The sequence below is a fragment of the Anarrhichthys ocellatus genome, unplaced genomic scaffold (assembly GCF_004355925.1).
Source record: "Anarrhichthys ocellatus isolate YVR2014 unplaced genomic scaffold, GSC_Weel_1.0 scaffold44, whole genome shotgun sequence".
Lineage (NCBI taxonomy): Eukaryota > Metazoa > Chordata > Actinopteri > Perciformes > Anarhichadidae > Anarrhichthys > Anarrhichthys ocellatus.
Window position 1 is genome coordinate 2,541,058 of NW_022280074.1, and position 19,827 is coordinate 2,560,884.

Consider the following 19,827-nt stretch of genomic DNA (forward strand, 5'->3'; position numbering starts at 1 on the left):
CACAAGTTATAGACGCAATGTGTCAGATTTAACGGTGGCAAATAGCACAGATGTTGCAGATTGAAGCCAAAAGTTCCGCTCAGCCCTCCTGGGAGAACTACGGTGGCCTTCAGGTAACAAAAAAAAAAAAGTGTGAAACCACCAAAACCTTTATGGCAGCAGCAATAACCTTTATCGCTTCTTTTGCAAGGCTGTAACACAGATTTGCAGACATGGATTCTGTTAAGCCGCTGCTGATGGTCTGAAAGGGTGGGCCCTGTTAAAACGGGTTGCCTGAATACCAGCAAAGCAGATACGCTACTGATATGGATGTTAACCGCTATCAAAGCAAAGACGCGCTGTTATTTCAGATCAGTAATGGGTTCAGTTCAAGCCTCGAGGAGGCCTCGGGGAGAAGGCCATGATATAAAGGGGCGAACAGAAGAAAGAAAAGAGCACAAACAAGTGGGGCAAAAGAAAAATAGGAGACATTGTAAGCGGCCACAGAGGAAGGAATGTGGGAAGTCTGGATCTCTATTGAGACCATTCAGAAGCTGAGAGGAGCACAGACCATTGGAACCACAGGATTCTGGGAGGTCAGCAGCACAGGGATTCAACCAAAACACTCTTTTGCCACAAAGGAAAAGCTGAACGGGCTTATTCCGTACCCACTAGTTCAGCGTGACCATGATCCATCACACATGAGGTAGGCCGCTGACTTTATTAGCATCACCATTACGCCCCACTGTTTAAAGGCCTGTGTACGGCAGCTCCCAGGCCCAGTGAAACCACAGGCTCTCCACACACACACACACACTCCTCTCTGCGGCGTGTCTCCCATTAAACTTTAAGGGTTCTGACTTGTTTGCCGTCACCAAGACACTGGGTGAGCTTGTTCTCTCGTCAGTCCCCCCACCCTGCTGCTCGCCACATCATGCTTTATTCATGCTGTCACATAGTTTGAAGCGCCGACCCAAAACCACACTGTGACACCGCGCTGCCCGGTCACGCTGAGCAATCGCCCACTGACTCACTTCCCCCGGGGGACACTTTGGAGTTAAAAGACGGGTTTTAGGGCCAGTTTTATACTGAAAAATAAGGAGGACACACGGAGAGGGAGTCAGGAGAGGAGAGAAGAGAAGAGGCAGCAGAAGGAGAAAGAACTTCAGGAGAGCACACAAGACAACGCTACACTGAGGTGTGACATTGAACTAGCGATGTGTAAAACTTTTCTATAAGATCCCAGTTTGATCTTGTTTTAGTCATTATAAAAAAGGAGACATAAGTTAATACGACAAAGAGTCAAACTAACATTCTCACAATGACAACATTTCCAGTGTCTTAGTTCTGCGTGGTAGCATGCTAACATTTACCAATTAGCAAGCAAATGCAAAAAAAGCTACAGCTGAGGCTGATGGGAATGACATTCGCTTTGCAGGAGAGACTGACATTTTAACCTGATGACGGTGCTTGATGTAAAGTCTGCATAATCAAAAAAGTTATGACAATTTATCCTAACGGGGAAAGTACACAAACTTTTAAGGCAATCAATCCAATAGTAGTCGAGACATTTCCCTCGAAACCAAAAATGTCAACCTCATGGTGGCGCTAGAGGAAAAGTCAAGAGATCACCAGAGTCCATTGGCTTCATCGTTTGGGGGTCAGGAATGTCCGTAGGAAATTCCATGCATTTCGACGGATCCCTCAAACATTGGGATATTACAACGTGGCCCCACCGTGCCTGACATCTACAGCCATGTCGCTGGCTGGAACCTCATCTAAAGAGTATTAAAGCCACATCGGGGGAGCGTCTCTTTAAGCCGACACTTAAATAATGCATCACACCGGTCTCGTCAGGCACCGGTTATATACTCTACTCTGACCTCTGAAATTTGAAAATTCTTCTCTGATGAGATTTAGAAGTGCGGGTGGCACCCGACGTCGCTTTGCCACGACTTCGGGGTTCAGTTAACACGGACAATGCGTCTTCTCAATGGAAGTATGCTTGCAGTCTTTTTGATGGAAGGAAGTCTCGTTTAGACAGTCACCTTTTGAAAACATGAAGTGTGGCATGAAAGTACATCTAATTATGGGACAGGGCTGAAGCCATCACCTCTACTTGAAGCTGTCTTTACCAAATGGCAACATTTTGAAGGATCTGTGTTTGAATATGAAGTGAGGACTAACTCAGACTGAGACACTTTGAATTGAGAAGTGGGTATGCTGAAACAAAAGCGTTTAAATGCATTCAATACAGTAAACATACACAAGACATACACATTAAAAAGCTTGTTTTAAAACTGAAACCGCCACAGGAAACAAGGCGTATTTATCACGCATACTGCGCTTTCTTAACATGTTTACTTCCAGAAAGTCTCTGGCCATGTGTGTGAAAGTGCAGTATGACTATGATGTGCTGTTCTTCCTGTATCTCTGGAGCTCCAAAGGATTCAACCAACACACTGACATGTTATCTAACTGTAACTAATCAGCATTTATTTGCGAAGATTATGTCTAATGTCTGACCCCCAAAAAAATATTTACTTCATTCTACAAATCCTTTGCAGTTTCAGCTCACTGTTGCTTTGACTCACGGGCTGAAAGCATCTGGACACTTTGCACCTTAAATCATCTTTTTTCGGCTTAATGAGAAACTGTTGCTGTCTTGTGTTTGTGTGATTTATTATCCGTGCTCATGTTTCCCCACATTTCCTGCATCTAATTAAGTTTTCTTTTGTCCCTGGGTATATCTCTTTAGCCACCGTGGGACTGTCTTCCGTAGGCGTTCCTCCCGGGGTACTGGTGAAGATGTTTGGATGTTAGGCCTGCACCTTGATCGATTACAGCTATGAACATACATGTGATCAGGTATTGAAGACACACACAGCTTCTGGTGCAAACACTCTCTCTTGGGTAAATGTTTTTTCTCATTGAACAGCTATTGACTATCGGCATGTCACTGACTCTTGGCAGAGCTCTGATCTAAAAGCAGTGGCACCATTGCTGTTAAAAACTCTGTATTGGTGGAACCCTGTGGGTAAAAGTTGCTCCCCCCCCCCCCCCGAGCGGCCTCTCTGCTGGCCTGCCGTCCTGACTTCCCTCCCCTGAGCGCCCAGAGCTGCTGGAGATGAGTAATCAGACTCATTACTGAAGCCTCTGGCCAGCTCCTCCATGTCGCTGCATGTAATTAATCTACCTGCGCCAACTCATAGTGAAGCCCCCCACCCCATCCCCCCAGGGAAGAGAGAGGAGAGGAGAGGAAAAGAGGAAGTTAGGTAGAGGAAAGGGTAGGAGGAAAAAGGGGAGGATACGGTAGATAAAAGTTGGGTGAATGCAAGTGGAGGACAGCTAGAGAGCAGATAAGTGGGAAGTGAGAGGAGTGGAAGTTTTGGGAAAGAGGGAGAGGAGACTAGAGGAGGGGAAAGAGAGGAGAGGCAATGGGAGGAAAAGAGGGGAGACAGGAAGAGGGAGAGAAAGGAGTAGAGCACAGGGGGAGGAAGAAGAGAATAAACAAGGAGGCGATGAGGGAGGAGAGAGGTACAGGGACAAGGGGGGGGGGACAAAGGGAGAGAGGGAGGCGAGGTGACACGGGGAGACAGAAAAAAAAAGGAGAGGGAGGGGAGGAGGTGTGAAAAAAACTACAAGGTGAGCACAAAGCCGTCCCTGGCCTCATTACAGTAACACACCAGCCTGGCTCGGGTTCATTCGTTATCTGCTCCCGCACTCGTTTATTCTCTCGCAACATGAATCGTCTCCATGGATCGCGTGTCCCCATGGATTATATGAATAGATATGGCCCTTGTGTGTGTGTGTGTGTGTGTGTGTGTGTGTGTGTGTGTGTGTGTGAGAGAGTGTCTGATGGACTGAAAACTGCCGATGTTAACAAAACAGAGCAGCTGGCTGGTGAGGAGGGGGAGAAGGTAAGAAAAAACGAGAGGTGCACATATGTGTGTGCAGGTCATCCGCATGTAATTAGTCATGTTGAAGGATACCTGAGTGTGTGTTAAAAATACACTGCTCACACACACACACACGCACAAGTTCAGTTCAATTCCATTCAGTTCAAACTATTTTGCATGTTTAATGACAATTTTTGTTCGCACTAAATGAAAAAACAACAATGTTCAAGTAATTAAACTAGAGTTGCTGCCCTGCTGTTTATTTCCTCAGCTCACAGTCATGTTGCAGTTTACATCTTTGAGTCCAGGTGGACGTTCGTGCCAAATTTGGAGAAATCTGCCCACCGATTAACAACATGTCAATGACATTACATGTTTTAAATTCACTTAGTTTTAGTTGCTGTCCTCTGTTCTTCTCTCTCTCTCTCTCTCTCTCTCTCAGCTGTCTGCAGCGAGTGTGTGCTCTTTTGCTGCTACATGTTCTTACTGATTTACTGTAATAGGATGATAATAGAGCATGTGCAGGCAAGTGAGGTGCATACTTGGTGCACTGTGCATGCCACTGATTAGCATTAGCAAATGCAGTTTGTAGGAAACATTTTCTGCCCTGATTGCATTTTTTTTACTGATGTCGCCAGGAGACCTTTATATTGAGCATATCTGCAAAGTGTTCACCGCAGACATATTGTATTTGTTTAATTGTTATGTTTGGTAACTCAGAGTGCTTGGGTAAGGTTAGAGAAAGCCTGTTGTCTCAAAAGGATCTTTCCCACACCTTAACTAAGTGTATGGTGTCGTAGCCTATAGTATAGTGTTAAAAACATACTTAAAACAATCTGCTTATAGCACTGTGTAATTATAGTTATGAGCACTCATAAGTATCCAATCATGCTTCATAAAAAGAACCATAACACTTTATGAAGCAATTTATATTAACTTCTAAGGTCAAGTATAATAATACTTTGTAATTACTCATCACTCACTGAAATTGTTTTGCTTTTTTCATATGTATTATAATTCATTATATAAAGATGATATTGTTTTACAACAATAGGAATTATAACTGTGATCCTTGCTGAATAGCAGTGAGCAATCATTATGTTACTTGACCCATAAGTCACTTTGAAATACTTAATAATGTGTTCAGATTATTACTATAAAGCATTATGGATAGTTCGGAGTGCTGATAAATATAATTATTCAGTGCTTTAAGCAGATTATAACGTATTTTATGTAATGCATTATAGAAATGGGCTTCATAGAGACATTCATGGTATATAAACGTAGTTTGTAGGAGAAGAGCACGTGTGTACTGTACCTGTGTTACACTGTATTACTGCAATATGCATAATATTTGAGAAGTTTGGGAAAAGTCTCGGCTTGACCAATTTGTGGACTGTGAACACGCAAACACACACCGTGTTGTCCTCCCACAGTGTACTGTGCTGCTCAAAACCGGTGCCAGAAGCACGGACTTACAGTGGGAAGTTCATACCCGCAGACACACACGCACACACACACACACACACACACACACACACACACACACACAGTGCTTGATAGCCTACGTGTGTCAGTGTAATAAATCATGTAAAGCAGGTTGCTGGTTGTTGCTGATGCTACAGTCTCCGTCTGCTCCACATGATTAGGAAGAAGATCATGTGGAGAATCTCCATATGTCTGCTTCCAAACCTCTGGGGAGAATGTGTGTGTGTGTGTGTGTGTACAAACTAGTGGGTAGCCACTCAGCTTGCAGGCATCCTATCGGCGTGTGCGCGCGTGCCAGCGTGTGTTCTCCTGTGAACGTCCCCAGTGTGCGCCCATGCATACTGTGGGTCCCTGGTGTATTTGAGTGTACAGGTTCAACGTTTGAGTGTTTGTCGAGGGGCTAAATAATGCACAAAGAGACAGTAAGATGGAATGGATGAGTGTACATCTACTGCCGGCTAATTTTATCTGTGATTTATTACACTCTACTGTCCCAGTCACAGCCAGCTGTGATACATATACACACAGATCCCTACTGAGAATACTCAATACAATGGTAGCAAGTACACAAGCTCTCAATCATAGAAGGATCTCCTGTGTGTTTATCCTGTGTGTTAACTCTTTCATTTAGCTGTAAACATACTTATTATTATTGATAAGAACCTAGTTACTCGTAAAGGGAAGGCTATGAAAACATTTGCATCTGGGCTAGCGAGCGTTTCATCATCTTTCAGCTTATTGTTCTGGGTTTTACCATTTTGCTTCACTTGGAGCGCCTATCCCATTTGACGAAAACCCCACTAACACCTATTAACATCTGTTTTTTGCCCTTAGTGGGAAAGGTTACAATCAACATTCACTCCCTGGGACAAATTTATCGACAGCAACTCTGATCGGCAGTGCTGGAAACAAGATGTCTGGGAGGACACGCACATTTTCGCCCCTTTCTTGGTTTTTTGTCATCTCAGCCACAAATTTTGTCCGTTTGAAGGGAGACTGAATAAGTAAGAGATGTATAAAAGAAGTCACCACCAGAACACTGGCCTCCATTCTGCTGTGTGCTGTTTACTAAGCCTGTTTTGTGGCGGCGTGTTTGTGACGTGAGGCTGGTCTCATCCAGCATTCGTAGCAATACCTATGACAAACAATGCCATGAGACTGCAGCTCGTTCCCCGTCTGAAACGAGCAGTTGATGTTGATGTTTTTGTCACGCAACCTGTGCAACTTTCCTGTGAAGTTTCTTTTGAAAAGACCGTATGCATGTAAGGAGCAGAAATTGACACGTGATGCAGGCTTTCGTAGGGAAACGCACACAATATGAGAAGTAACTTATCGTAGGACATCGTAAGAACCGTTGTATGAGGATATAGTCGATAGCCTATTTTAGCAGGTTTTGTTGTGTTTGAAAGAAACTGCATATACGTGCTAATTTTGGTGAAGAAAGAGCATCTCTGCTTTCATCAGTGTTTACTTCCGCAAATGCGCTGGCTGAATACTCATTGCTAAAGCTAACCGCTAACAAAATAAATCCTGGTGGAGTCAAGGATGAAACCAAAATACAACCTTTTCCTCCTTTCTGCCACTTTGGATTGACGAGCCTTCGGGGGCAGCTCTACTTCTTCGTCCTCTCATGTTGGTTGGACTGAGGGGGTTCTCTAGGCTACAGTGACTCACCATCCCCTCTTGCGGAATAAGTGGTATTACCATGCAGGACAGGCAGGGGCTAGCTGGCTAGCATGCTCATTTCAGTAGCTATCTCTGCAACCGAATGCATGGACGTCTTTGATATAACGTCAACGCTGCAAACCTCTTCACATTCTGTTGATGACGTTGGTTCATTTTTTGAATGTTTTAAACTGAAATTCTTCCCCATTGCACCTTTAATGAGTAAAACTGGTGGTGTGCATCTTTTCTGTCTGGTGTAACATTCACACAGCCATCTTGAAACTTGTTCGATTCGTGTAATCCGTCACACTGAACTTCAAGTCAGCCTTCATCTTTTATCGAAGCTGAGTAGGTCACGCAACGTAGATTTCTCTGATCGATTTGCACTCAAACCGCATTTCCATGCGACAATAATGTCACACTGGCAGAATTCAAGCTCTCTTTTTAGCTGTGTTGTCACACATGGGCTTCATCATTTACATCATTTATGCCTTGTGTGCCTTGCTCAGGGGCATCTTGAGCAGCAGTTGTTGGGTGGAAACGTGGGTGCCTCGTTGGTAACTTGTGCATTGTGCAACCAAATACGTATATCTGAAAATAATGGCCCCATTGTCCCAACTGTCCTCTCGCCCTCTGCGGTTCTAGTTAATCTCAGCAGTTTCACTTTTGCACGGATCATGATTTTCTTTTCTTTCAGCGTCACTTTCTCAAACATGCACATCTTTTACAGTCTGCGTTCTCCCTCCCTCCGTTTCCTCCCTCGTTTGTTTGTTTCCCCCAAGTCTGCCTGCTGAGCTTATCCTTTCCTTCCTCCCCTCTGCCTCTCTTCATTCTTCCCATTCTCTCTCCCCTCTTTCTACTTCCTCCATCACACCCTTTGTTGCATTGTCTGCTCCTAATTCCCTCACCCCCTCTCTTTGGCTCTTTCTCTTTCTTTGTCTTTTTGCTTCCTTCTTTTCCGTTTTAGTGGTTTGCCAGGCATGTGTGTGTGTGTGTGTTTCTGTCAGTCTACCACAGCGCTGCAATTCATCATCATTTTATCTACAGCTCCCTTAATTGGATCCTATCACAGTCCAACCTGATGGGGGGGAGGGTGGAGAGACGGGGGCTCACTCGTTCACAGCGCCGCATGGATCTACTCGTGCGCACAAACTTCCACCCCCCCCATGTCTAGCTTCATAAGCCACTGCAAAGTTGTTGTCGAGGCCCGTTTACTGTTTTTCCTGCTTCCTGCAGAGAGAACACTGGGGTTTTACAAAACATTCAAGTCCACAGGGGAATGAAGAAATGAACGTGTGTGTGTGTGTGTATCGATACAGTTCTCGGGAGGCTTTCAGAACTTAAAAATGCAACGGAGGTTGAACTAAACAGCTAACATACAGCTGTGGTATCTAAGCGATGTGTGGTTTATCTACAATACATATTTTTTAGAAGCACTGGTGTTTTAATGTCAGTGATGGACGTCTGAGACAGGACCTCACTGTGCTGAAGGTAAATGGAGAAAGTCAATGAAGCTAGAACTCCAAAAGAATTGTGTGCGCAATTAGTTAAACTCGCTGTGCAGCAATTGTATTTTTTTGTTGTTGTTTGTTTTAGCAGCTCCCCGTGTATTCAATACGCTTTTAAGTAGTCACGTCACTGAGGACAAATCTGATAAAAACCTGATAGCAACCCAAAAAGTCAGAAATCTCAAAAGAACACGCGCTACACGGAGCAATTACAGAATCGCAACTGACTGAATATGCACAAATTACCTTTCCAAAAACACAAAAGAGCTGTTGGAGCCATCATTACGATCTGGAAAATCAACTTTGATAATGTGCCCCAGAACTACTTTACGTGTCACAATCCGACATCAGACCGACTCATTCTTTCCCTTTGACTGGGTAGAGTTCACAACCAGCGAATCATCGCTGAGTCCCGAGGACTTGCCGTCGGACTCATCACCGTGAGCGAGAGCGCTGCGGCTCGCCTTTTAATCATACGTCTCGTTAAGTAAGTCATAATTGCCATCGTTAATTGCCTTTTCCTCTGCCTCACGCCCTGATTGGAGCTGAGGAAATTAACATTGCTGAAATGGTCGCTCCCTATTAGCGGTGACAGCTTGACGGAGGGCTAAGAGGCAGGGGTGAAAAGAGAGTGGCTTGGCGACTCACTCCCCGTGGCCGTGCGCCTCAGTTTCAAGCCTTTGCCGCACCGGTCCATCACGGCTTGTCTCTCTGTCTCGCGCTGCAGCTAACCTACAAATGGGTGGAGCGGTGCGGCCGCCCGAATGGAGCTCCTGCTGACAGATTAAACTTTGCTGTGGTTGGTCGGTGCACTGAGACATTTGATCAGGATTAGCCGAGATGGTAAAAAGCCGATATCAAGCCCCTCAGCCAGCACCTAAACTCACATGTATCAAGTGCTTTTCTTTTCAAGCCTTACCGTTGTCTTCTGACACTGTATGCTGGTGCTGTTGAACCTCAGAGCCGGGACGCTGTGCGTGCTGCCCTGGATGTGGAAGATGCACTCATAGTTCCTCTGTCCGGACTGCGGCTGGGGCAGGTTCTGGGCCAGCAGCGTGATCGGCCTCAGGACTCCGGCGGGCATGTAGATCTGGGTGGAGGGCAGGATCTGAGGACACTCCTGGAGATGAGACAAATATGAATAAAGGAATTGAGACGTGTCTGGGAAAAGAGAAAACCGAAGTGGGGTGCAGATCTGAGTGGAGAGAATGTCTATTTATTCTAATTGACAATTTGTTGCGTATTAGAAATGGCATTGCAGAACTCCTTATGTGCACAATCACCTTTGAATCCTTTTCTTTCTAACCACGTACTTCTAGATGCATTCCAGCGTCCCTTTGTTCTCGTGGTGGAGCGTGTTTGATGATGGAGGCAGCCTAAAACTTCCAAATTATCAACACTCTTGAGGATCAACTCCTGTCCTATTTATGAACCGCTGAATATTGAATGCGGTAGTTACTTGTCAAAAACGAGTACACAACATTTTGGAATAAAAAACCCTTCCTAGCATTATTGAGGCTGTTATGGATATTAAATATGTTTTTTTTGTCGCTGCCTAAATGAATGCACTAAAGGACATTGTAATTCTTTCTGCGTGGACAAAAATCAGAGCCTGAGGCGGCGTCTCTGAGGAACACGGACGGTGTTAATTCTTAACACGCCGCACTGTGAAACAGCTACAGTCTAACGGATTAGAGAGGGAGATGAGTGAGGGGTCAGCGCTTCCATTCACCGGCTTCCTGCTGCTCTTCAATCAATAAAACGTTGGCGAGAAACAGCAGCTTCGCACCATATTAATTGAAGGGACGTAATTGAAAATCTCTGAGGGTTTTTCCCAGCCCGAATTAAAACAAAAGATGGAAGTTGTCAGATGGAATCCGTGCTACATCGCTGCTCGTGCTCTCGGATTAATATGCATTTCAACTGGCTCAATAAACTAGATTTAATTGTAACATATTTGTGTGTGGCATTGATACTGCAATAGCTACCTCCAGATGTTACATTTACATTGATAAAATGTATCACAACTATCCACCCTTATTAACTTTCCAAAAGAAAGAACAAATACTTGTTTCAAGAGATTTAAGTCAGTAATTTGCCTTTTATTCATTGTTCCAAGTTACAAAACTTATTATTTGTTAATTTATATTAAGTCTGACTAAAAGGCGGTGACTAGTTAAGACATTTTCTACAGTGAAAGTGGATCAAAAAGCCTTTGCAATATCATAAAGGCTGTAATTACCACTTAACAAGTCGTATCCACTAATGTGTGTTTGGTATTCCTCTGGAGATGCTCTAAACAATCATACAGGCCATACACATACCCAACTAGAATATATAAATGAAAACGTCTTCCACTTTAAGCGCCATTAAGCGGACTATAATTTTCCTATTAGGATAGCAAACGTTTATATCCGCAATGATAAATCAGTGGGAACTGCATTCTATTTAATCAGGAGTGAATACCTAAAAGTCAAGCCGCAGCAGCAGCCCTCATGATCTGCAGGGTGATCTCAATATGAGTTTGCTCTGTGCAGAGGTGCTGTCTAATGGAGCATCGGTAACGACTTGAAAGATTGGGCCTGGGAACGGCAGAGGAGACGTGGAGGGGAGCGAGAGAGAGAGAGAGAGAGAGAGAGAGAGAGAGGGAGAGAGAGAGAGAGAGAGAGAGAGAGAGAGAGAGAGAGGGAGAGAGAGAGAGGTTTGGACACAATGGCACCAGGAGACACACCTCTGCTCCCGTCATGACTGCAGCGCAGAGCACACCGACACAGACAGGTAGCATTGACGCCACATGGGGAGGTGAAAGGTGGACAAATCAAACACACTGGGATTTTAAACAGTGGTTTTCCTCTGTAATCCAATATATTTGCAGCGCGCACTAAGGTGGCATGTAACACGGAAAAACATGATAAAGTGGGGAAGTCATTTACGAATAAGTCCTGTTATGTCATTAATAATGACAACAGAACTCAGAGCATAGCAATTGAATCCACATGGCTCTCAACAGGTAGACGGCTGAGCCAGTGGCTAGCAGCTAACTAAGGTACCTGAGGGCTTTATCAGCACTAACCGCCGTATGAGCGCAAAGCAGAGCGGCGGCCATTAGCTGGCCAGTTGGGCACAGGACACTCACTAAAATGCACACACAGCCTGTCCGGTTGTGTAAACAAAGCGCAGTGAAGCTCATACAACACACATAGAGGGAGATAGACATCACTCCACTATATCTTTACATAGCAGATAGGTGTTTGCTGCTATATTAATACTGATTAACAATGGGTCAAATGAGCCAATTAATGCAAGGCTGTACAGAGGTTTTGATATCTTTTAGCTCATGGTTGTGGTTTCCACTTCGTCAACCTCGTCTCTATAGCTGCAGCAGTTTGATGCGTTTAGCAAAAAGCGGTGACAAAACCTCGATATGCTGGCCGGTCCCCAAATGAGGAGAGGCGACAATTTGGTGACATGTCAACGTTTTTGATTTCTTCTGCTGCCCCCAAGTGGCCAGAAAGTGTGGAAAATATTAATACACCTTTAAAACTATCCATAAACTAAATACAACAAATATTGATTGGCTCTTTTCTTTTCTTTTTGAAGTAGATGTCTGCCAACTGTCTCGGTCCACTTTATGACCACTGTTGGGTAATGTGAAGGCTGCTACTTGTAACGATCAGTAGGAGGCCGGGATGAGGTTTTCCCCCCGTTGGCAGCTCATATTTTTACATGATGTGAATGTGGCTGTGTAAGAGGAGGAAGAGGAGGAGGAGGAGGAGGAGGAGGAGGAGGAGGAGGAAATAACTGAGGAGAAGAGAGACAGAGAAGAGATCAAATCAATGCCAGTGAAGCCCAGTGAAGCAGATTGTCAATTAGTGAGGCTGACTGTTAAAGTTTAAAGTATTCACAGATGGCGACAGGCTGCTAATGAACTGCTTCTAGCCTCTAATAAAATGGAAAACAGGACTAAAGAAGCCCAGGAAGGAAAAGGGAAAGCGTGTGTGTGTGTGTGTGCGAAGAGATACTCAATGAAGTAGCAAGTAGCTCATCGTTGTTAATGTCGGAGAGGCTGGGTTCAAGCCTCTGCTCCAACTGTGGTATGGCAATCCTGTCTGGCTCACTCACACACATACACACACACACACACAAACACACACACACACGCCCTCTCTCTCTCTCTCTCTCTCTCTCTCTCTCTCTCTCTCTTTCTCTCTCCCCTAAGGTCTGTTCCTTATTACTGATGCATCAGTGTCGGGATAAAAAGCATGGCGTCACATTCCTCTGAGGAACACGATAACATACAACACATACAAAGGCATTCCTTACATCGGGCCTATATGTATAAGTATATATACATATATATATATATACACACATACAGTACAAAGACTTGCGCAAACACATAAAGGGAAACGAGTGGGACACACGCATGTACGCAGAGGGAGGGAGTGAGTATAGACAAAAGATACGGGAGCAGAGGATTGTGGGAGCTGTTTCATTAGGAGTGGTGACAGGTGTCAGAGCCGAGTCTGCATCAGATAGCGGCGCAGTTCTACACAATGAGACACAACAATCTCTTTTACCTGGGGGATTCCTCTAATCCCTTCGCTTTCGCTCCTCTCCTCTTTCTTTCTTGCTCTCACTTGATCTTTTTTTAACATTCTCTTTATCTCGTCCTCTCTCATTGTTGTTTTTACCTTTATTTTATCCGGGGATGAGCGTTAACCAGTTCTGACCGCTGGAAGTTTCCCCAGCAGCTGCTGCTGCCGGCACACACCATCTACACAAATGCCTCGTTGAGATATAAATTTACTGCGGCGCAAGTCGGGGATGAGCAGAGATAAACACGGATAAAAGAAAGAAGGATGAGGAGAGGCGAAGCGAGAGGGAAGGAGGGGAGGAGATGAGGCGAGGTCTTGGGAGCCATACATGTGTTTATTAAAGTGGGGGATGAGAGTCGAGGAGGTCAAGTTCCCAACAGAGCGAGGCGGGGACCGAGCTCTGCAACATGGGAGACATTACACACATATATATATATATATATATATATATATATATATATATATATACTAAATATTTCCCAGGCGAGCAATACAGACACACACAGACACACACACAAACTATGTTACATCTAGCTCTGAAATGCACATCATATGCACACACACAAACCAAACACATGCGCGGCTATCCTCACACACCGACTGCTACGCACACACCGAGCCGGAGCTAAATCTTGCCCTCTGGCTGTGTGCGGTGAGCTAGTGCAGACTGAGCCTGTGGAATGTTTTACAGTAGCCTTGGGGCCAGACACACAGACACTGTGATCAAAGGAGGGAAGGTAAGGAGTCCGTCTGCCGTACTACCATCGTAAAATCTCCAGGTCAGTGTCGGAGCCTCTGGGATACTATTTTTTTTGGAGCTGATTGAAATATTCCCAATGTTTTTATTTATATGGTGGCCATTTTGAAGAAGAAAACTGGAAACAAAATGTACACTATATGCATGTTGCTATGATTTGTGACTATAGTTTGATCACATAGGAGGAATGGAAATCCCAATATGCACACTGAGATCTCGAGAGCATCTCTTTTCACAGGTTACCCTGTAGAAGGAGAGGCACAGCTGTGATCGATAACAACAATGATGCATCGGCTCCAGGGTCCAGTTATTGGACATGCAGGCTCGCGAGCATGGCTTATTGGAACGGTTCAATGGGACGGAACCATTGTTTCCAGCATTCACTTCACCTGCTCTCTTCAAAACGGCCTGCTGTGAATAAAGGCGTACAGCATGTCATACACAGAGGAAATATTGGAGATTCTCAATGGAAGAACGGTGGTAGAAGGTGGTACGACGGTGCCAGGGTTCACTATGTACCGGAAAACTAAATTTAGGAGCCCGGGCTTTTCAATCACTGAACTCAACCGGCGTATACATGGTACATGCCTTTAATTCCTTTGGCACAAAACTGCGAAATACTATCAAATTGTTTACTTAAACCACTGTGAAGAGTACAATAGCCTATGGAATAATATACCAATAACGCGTCATTCATTTCATATAGCTGCAAGACAGTCAACGTTTGTTCGACCCGTCAGCAATGAGCCAGTTTAGCACCGAAAAGGAAAACAGTGTGTGCTTTACAATGATTTTTGTGACGAGCTTCAGCTCTTTCCCACTTTTTTCTTCTTCTTTTTTTCCGCATTGTAGAATTTGTGAGGGTGCTATACTGCATGCATTTACACACTCGTTCGGACAGTCAATGTAGCGACCTGTACAGTGAATAGGGGCTGATTTCTGACATTTGAACAGCGATGCTTAGCAAAGTGAGTTTCTAAAGCAAGTGCGACATGTCGTTTTTCATTACTTTACGGACGTGCAGGGTTGGGGATATGGAGACTCACGGATGTTGGATCTTGTTACCTTCGGCTGATGTCAATCTATAAGCTGCTGAACAATGAAAAGCACAAGGTTTTAGATGGAACAATTGTATCCGAGGTCGTGTTCATTTCCTACAACTCAACCACAGATACCGCACCTCACTCTCGTCCGTTCTTCAACGCTCTCTCCCTCACCTCTTTCATCTGATCTTCCCACCCTCTGCCCTTCTACCTGCTCTGCTGTTTATTTAGCTGGGATGATGCCTGCGGCTATAGGACGCTCTACTGCATTTTCATATTCACTTTTCCTCACATTTCACCGCTCTTCGTCGGCTGCTGGAACCTAATGTACACAGACAAACGGCAGGCTGGCGAGATGATGTGTGGAGTTGGGAGTGTAGTGCTCAGGAACTTGAATTGTCCTGGTGCTTTGGCAACAAAAAACTACCATGTATGTTAGAGATGAAAACATCATATCACCGTATTATCTGTTTATTTTCCTCTCCCCTCGCTTCTAATTACTTTCTATCAGGATGGAGACATCACAACTACGATGATGTCAGAGATGAGGCGAGGGGCTCCGATTGGCTGCCGGCCGTCACCCATGAGGGCAACTCGCTGAGGCGCTGACAGACTCCGAGTATAATGGATGAGGGAGCCGGTGTGTGTTTGTCTATGTGAGAGCAGTGTAGAGGGTCCCCGCGGATTGGCGTTACAGTCCAATGAACCATTTCAGAACGGAGGGGGAAAGACCCCCATCGACCAGCGCTGTTACACACACACACACACACACACACACACACACACACACACACACACAGGAAGAAAGAAAAGGACCTGATATGATGACCACATCTCCCAGGAGAGACAGAGGAAGAGTCATCTGTTGAGCAATGTCTCGGTTCTAGACGCTAATATAGTTATGCCCTCAGAGAATAAATCTAACAGAGAGTAACACAGACGCACACACAGCAGAGAATACCACAATAACGGGCAGTGGGTCATGCAGGTAATCCCAGTAGATCCCTCCATCAATCAACACACAGACAGGCCATAAGGCTGTATCTATATGGATCTCCTCAAACATTTTCCGCCCATTCACACACGTCTTTCCATCTGAGAGTATTTATCTCCCTCAGCATTAACGACTCTTTTCTTTATCTCTCCCTGTCTGTCTCGTATAACCCCGTATAAGAAACAACAACAAGGCGGGTCAGAGTGGAGGGAGCTTTATCAACCAATGCATCATGAACTCCAGCTATTTCTGCAATACCCGGAGCACACGCTGTCCAATAAGACACCTTCCCTCGTGGCTGTGCATATATGCACTGAATGCTGCAGAGCTCTTTGTGGGAAATAAATAAATAAAAAAAGCCTAAAGAGGAGAGGCCAAAAGAAGGCCAGACACAAAACTGATATCCATCAGCACGGCAAGCCGGGTTGTGCTACGATACTCTTGTGGGCCTCGCTGCTGCAGAATGATAATGTCTGATATGTGGATTGTGTACGGCTCGCAGACTGGTTTAGTAGGAACATGAGCGGCGCTGTAGGAGCTATCGGCCCTCTTCAGCCCTATCGGCCCTCTTCAGCCCTATGACGAAGGCTAATTGAGTTAAAGGTTCTCTTGTACAGATATTGATTAAACATCGGGGGATCCGGAATCCGATTTTTGTGATTTTTATCAATTAAACTCTTCAGATATTTAGTTTTGCATGAAAACGAGGAGGGAATTATGTCGTTCACCGTGAAAAAAAAAAACGTAGTTTGGAGACTTCATCTGGGATTTCTCCTGGTGACTTCGAGACTCAAGATTAGGAGTCAGCAAGTTGTGTAGCGTGAACAGAACAGCGCTCTGCCGTGAACTTGGCTTTACTGTCAAAGCGCCAGGAGGATAGAATAGCGCTGAGCACGCTGCCGCCGAGCAGCTCCGTGAAAGGGTTCGTGTCGTCTTTGAACCTGCGATAGCTCATTCCGTTGGCCACATGGGGGCAATGAAAACAAGTTGTGAAGAAGGACATATCATCACACTGTTGAATTGATGGCCAACTGTCGAGTTTTTGTGGTCCGTGTCGACTCCTGAGGGACACATCTGTCTCTTTAGCTGCTGAATACTTCACTTTGTTCACCAGCAGTGTCAGTGGGTCGCCAGATGTGTCCGAAAACTGCACAATGGTCCGGGACCAATATCAGAGCTTTGACAAAGCCCAATCACCTGCCACCAAAATGCAGATATCAATACATTTTATAAATTCAAGCCATGTGCGCCTAGAAAGCGATCAAACAACGGAAAAGATAGCGTGCCACTGCTGTGCCTCTCTGGAGCTCTTCATCCCACGTCTCCATTAGAATAGCATTGCCCCGTGCGGTATCTCTGATGACCAAGTGTGATTGTGTGTCTATCTGGATGCTATCTGGTCTGGATGGTCAAAGAGGAGGATGTAGCCGATAAGCATCAGCTGGTGGATCGATAGGAGCCTCTAAAGCTACACACGTCCGTTTGTGAGTGTGTGTATTTCCGAGGGTGACACAGAAGATACAGTACAGATAACGAGAAGCTCTTCGGGATGACTTCAGTCCCGTGTTCTCTTTTTATTTCTTTTCTTTTTTTTTTGAAGCCCGCATGATCAAAACTTGATGAATTTAGTTTCATCTTGCGAGGCGGGAAAATTACACAGTGCTCCTTGTCATGTGGGAACCCAAAAACAGGCTCGCAACCCAGTTTAGGCCATGACCCAGTGAATAATAAGAGCTCTCTGTGACCCACCTCAGAATCAGCCAACCTTTCAAGGTCAGTAGAAAAAAAGCCCATGATAAATGCACCGACTTACCCGTTATCTGCCTCCATGTATTTGGGCTTATTTCCTCCATTAATGTAAGGACAAAATAATGAGCTTCCTGGTCCCAAAGGTCCTAGGTCTGAAAAGTTCAAGCAAGACACAACACAGCCGACTTCACAACAAAAGACGTCGCAGTATCTAGCATGCAAATTCACCGGGGCCGAGAAAACGTATGAAAGCGATCGCTTCTCTCTGCGAGACCCGTTTCATGTTTTATTCTGGATTGGTGACTCATCCCCCCCCTGTGCTCCATTGCAACAGGAGAACGTCGTTTCATCTATTTTGCACAAATGACCCGAGTTCCTCCGTCGTAGTCTCAGGTGGAAGGAGGGCAGGCAGGCAAACCCCCCCATCGCAGCACACTAGGAGCTCTTCTGTTCAATAAAAGACACTTTGAACTGTGTTAGAAGCCTTTGTCCACCCACTCCTCTCAGCCGGTTACTACGGGGGATACAGAGCGAGGCGGAATATGCGGTAAAGATAAAACGCAGAAGGAGAGTTCACGCTGTTGTGAACTTGAGATTCTGACACTTAAATAAATGCATGAGGTATAAACAACGCCTTGACTTCATTACAGCTCGATCGGAAGTCACACAACAATTTTAGCTACTTTTGAAAACTTGAGCGAAACTCGATTGTTTCATCCTCATCATTTTAAATCAAAGCGGCTTATAGTTCTTTAGTCTTTGCGTCTCATGGGGCGCGATACTGTCAGGAACTCAAAGGAATTCACACTGCTGCTCGTCTTTACAAAACCACAAAGACAAACTGAGAACACGGTAGAAAATGGAACTATGGCGACGTACACGGGGAATCTAAGAAACGGCTGCTGGTACCTTTCACTCTCTGCACTCGAACAAAGATTCAGGGAGCAAAACAGGCTTCCGCGAAGAGCGGGGACAACGGTCGTATTCCCCGTCTTCACCTGTATCGTATGGATGGTGCACTCAAAACTGACTCAACCTGGACAAGTCAGTCGTTTTGATTCACATAGCCCGGAATCACGAATCTCCTTCAAACTTTGCAATCTGCACAGCACACAACCCCATCTATCCTTCGACCTATCCGATCAAATGTTGCCTGAATGATGCAGTCATAGTTACTATGCTTTGGACTGGTTGAACTGGAGTGCCCTCGGGTGTGATTACCTCTCCAAAAACCAAGACTGTGTTCAAAAGGTTTTCCTTTTAGACATGTTTGATCTTTCCGGCAAGGTATCGAACCTGAATACGTTTTATTTAGATTGGAATCAGTCCGTGGCATTGTGTTATCAAACCCAACTGCTTTGTCGGGTCTTTACACATTCTTTAATCAAACATTTTCAGACTACTTTGCCATTTCTTTACAATTGTGTTTTGGCAAAGTTCTTGGCAAAATCTTTTTATCTGAAACGCCAGAAGTCAAGTGTCATCATATTGAAACCAGGATCCAAACAAGACCCAGTGTTATATAAGCACGGTTAAAATGACACAGAATGATGTACAACGCTGCAATGTTTCAACAGCCTTTACATCGTGGAACGCATCATCTACCGAGAAGCATGTATTTGAACCTTCTGTATCAAGGTCAGAACTGCATTAATGTGCTTCTATACAGGTGGAATCAACTGGTACCAGCAGGACTACAATATAACTAATATTAAATGGGTGTTTCAACAATTTAGTATTGATGGATTCTAAAAAAGACCAGGCTGAGCAGTGCGTGTGACATATCTATGGAGTAATATTGGTGGAATGCCCCTTTGAAAAGAACCTTTTTCAGACACATTCGGTCTTTAATGAATGCATTTAGGGTTAAAATAAGGGTTATTCCAGCCTGTTAGCGTAGCACAAGGCAGTGAAGAGCAGTGATACCCGAGTTAATTCCCCCGTCCCTCTGCCTCAGTGCACCGTTCAACAGTCTGATGGCCATTTAAGGTATCCACTGAGACAGAGAGCACCATCAAAACTCTTTCAAAACTAATTTCCCGCATATAATTACTCATGTGCCTTCGGGGGGGGGGGGGTGGGTGGAGCGGGACAAGGCAGTCGTTTTGTTTCACATAGCCCGGAGGCACGGGGGGGGGGGGGGGAGG

The 19,827-nt window shown here is 45.0% G+C and overlaps 1 protein-coding gene across 2 annotated transcripts in view; it reads right to left on the bottom strand.

Annotated features, from left to right (window-relative positions):
• Window positions 1-19,827, bottom strand: part of LOC116395119 (plexin-A1-like) — a 237,855-nt gene that overhangs the window by 68,084 nt on the left and 149,944 nt on the right. For both annotated transcript variants that reach the window (XM_031868709.1, XM_031868708.1), the window contains exon 10: window positions 9,459-9,659. In XM_031868709.1, the coding sequence (XP_031724569.1) occupies window positions 9,459-9,659 (201 nt within the window). The remainder of the gene's footprint in view (window positions 1-9,458; window positions 9,660-19,827) is intronic.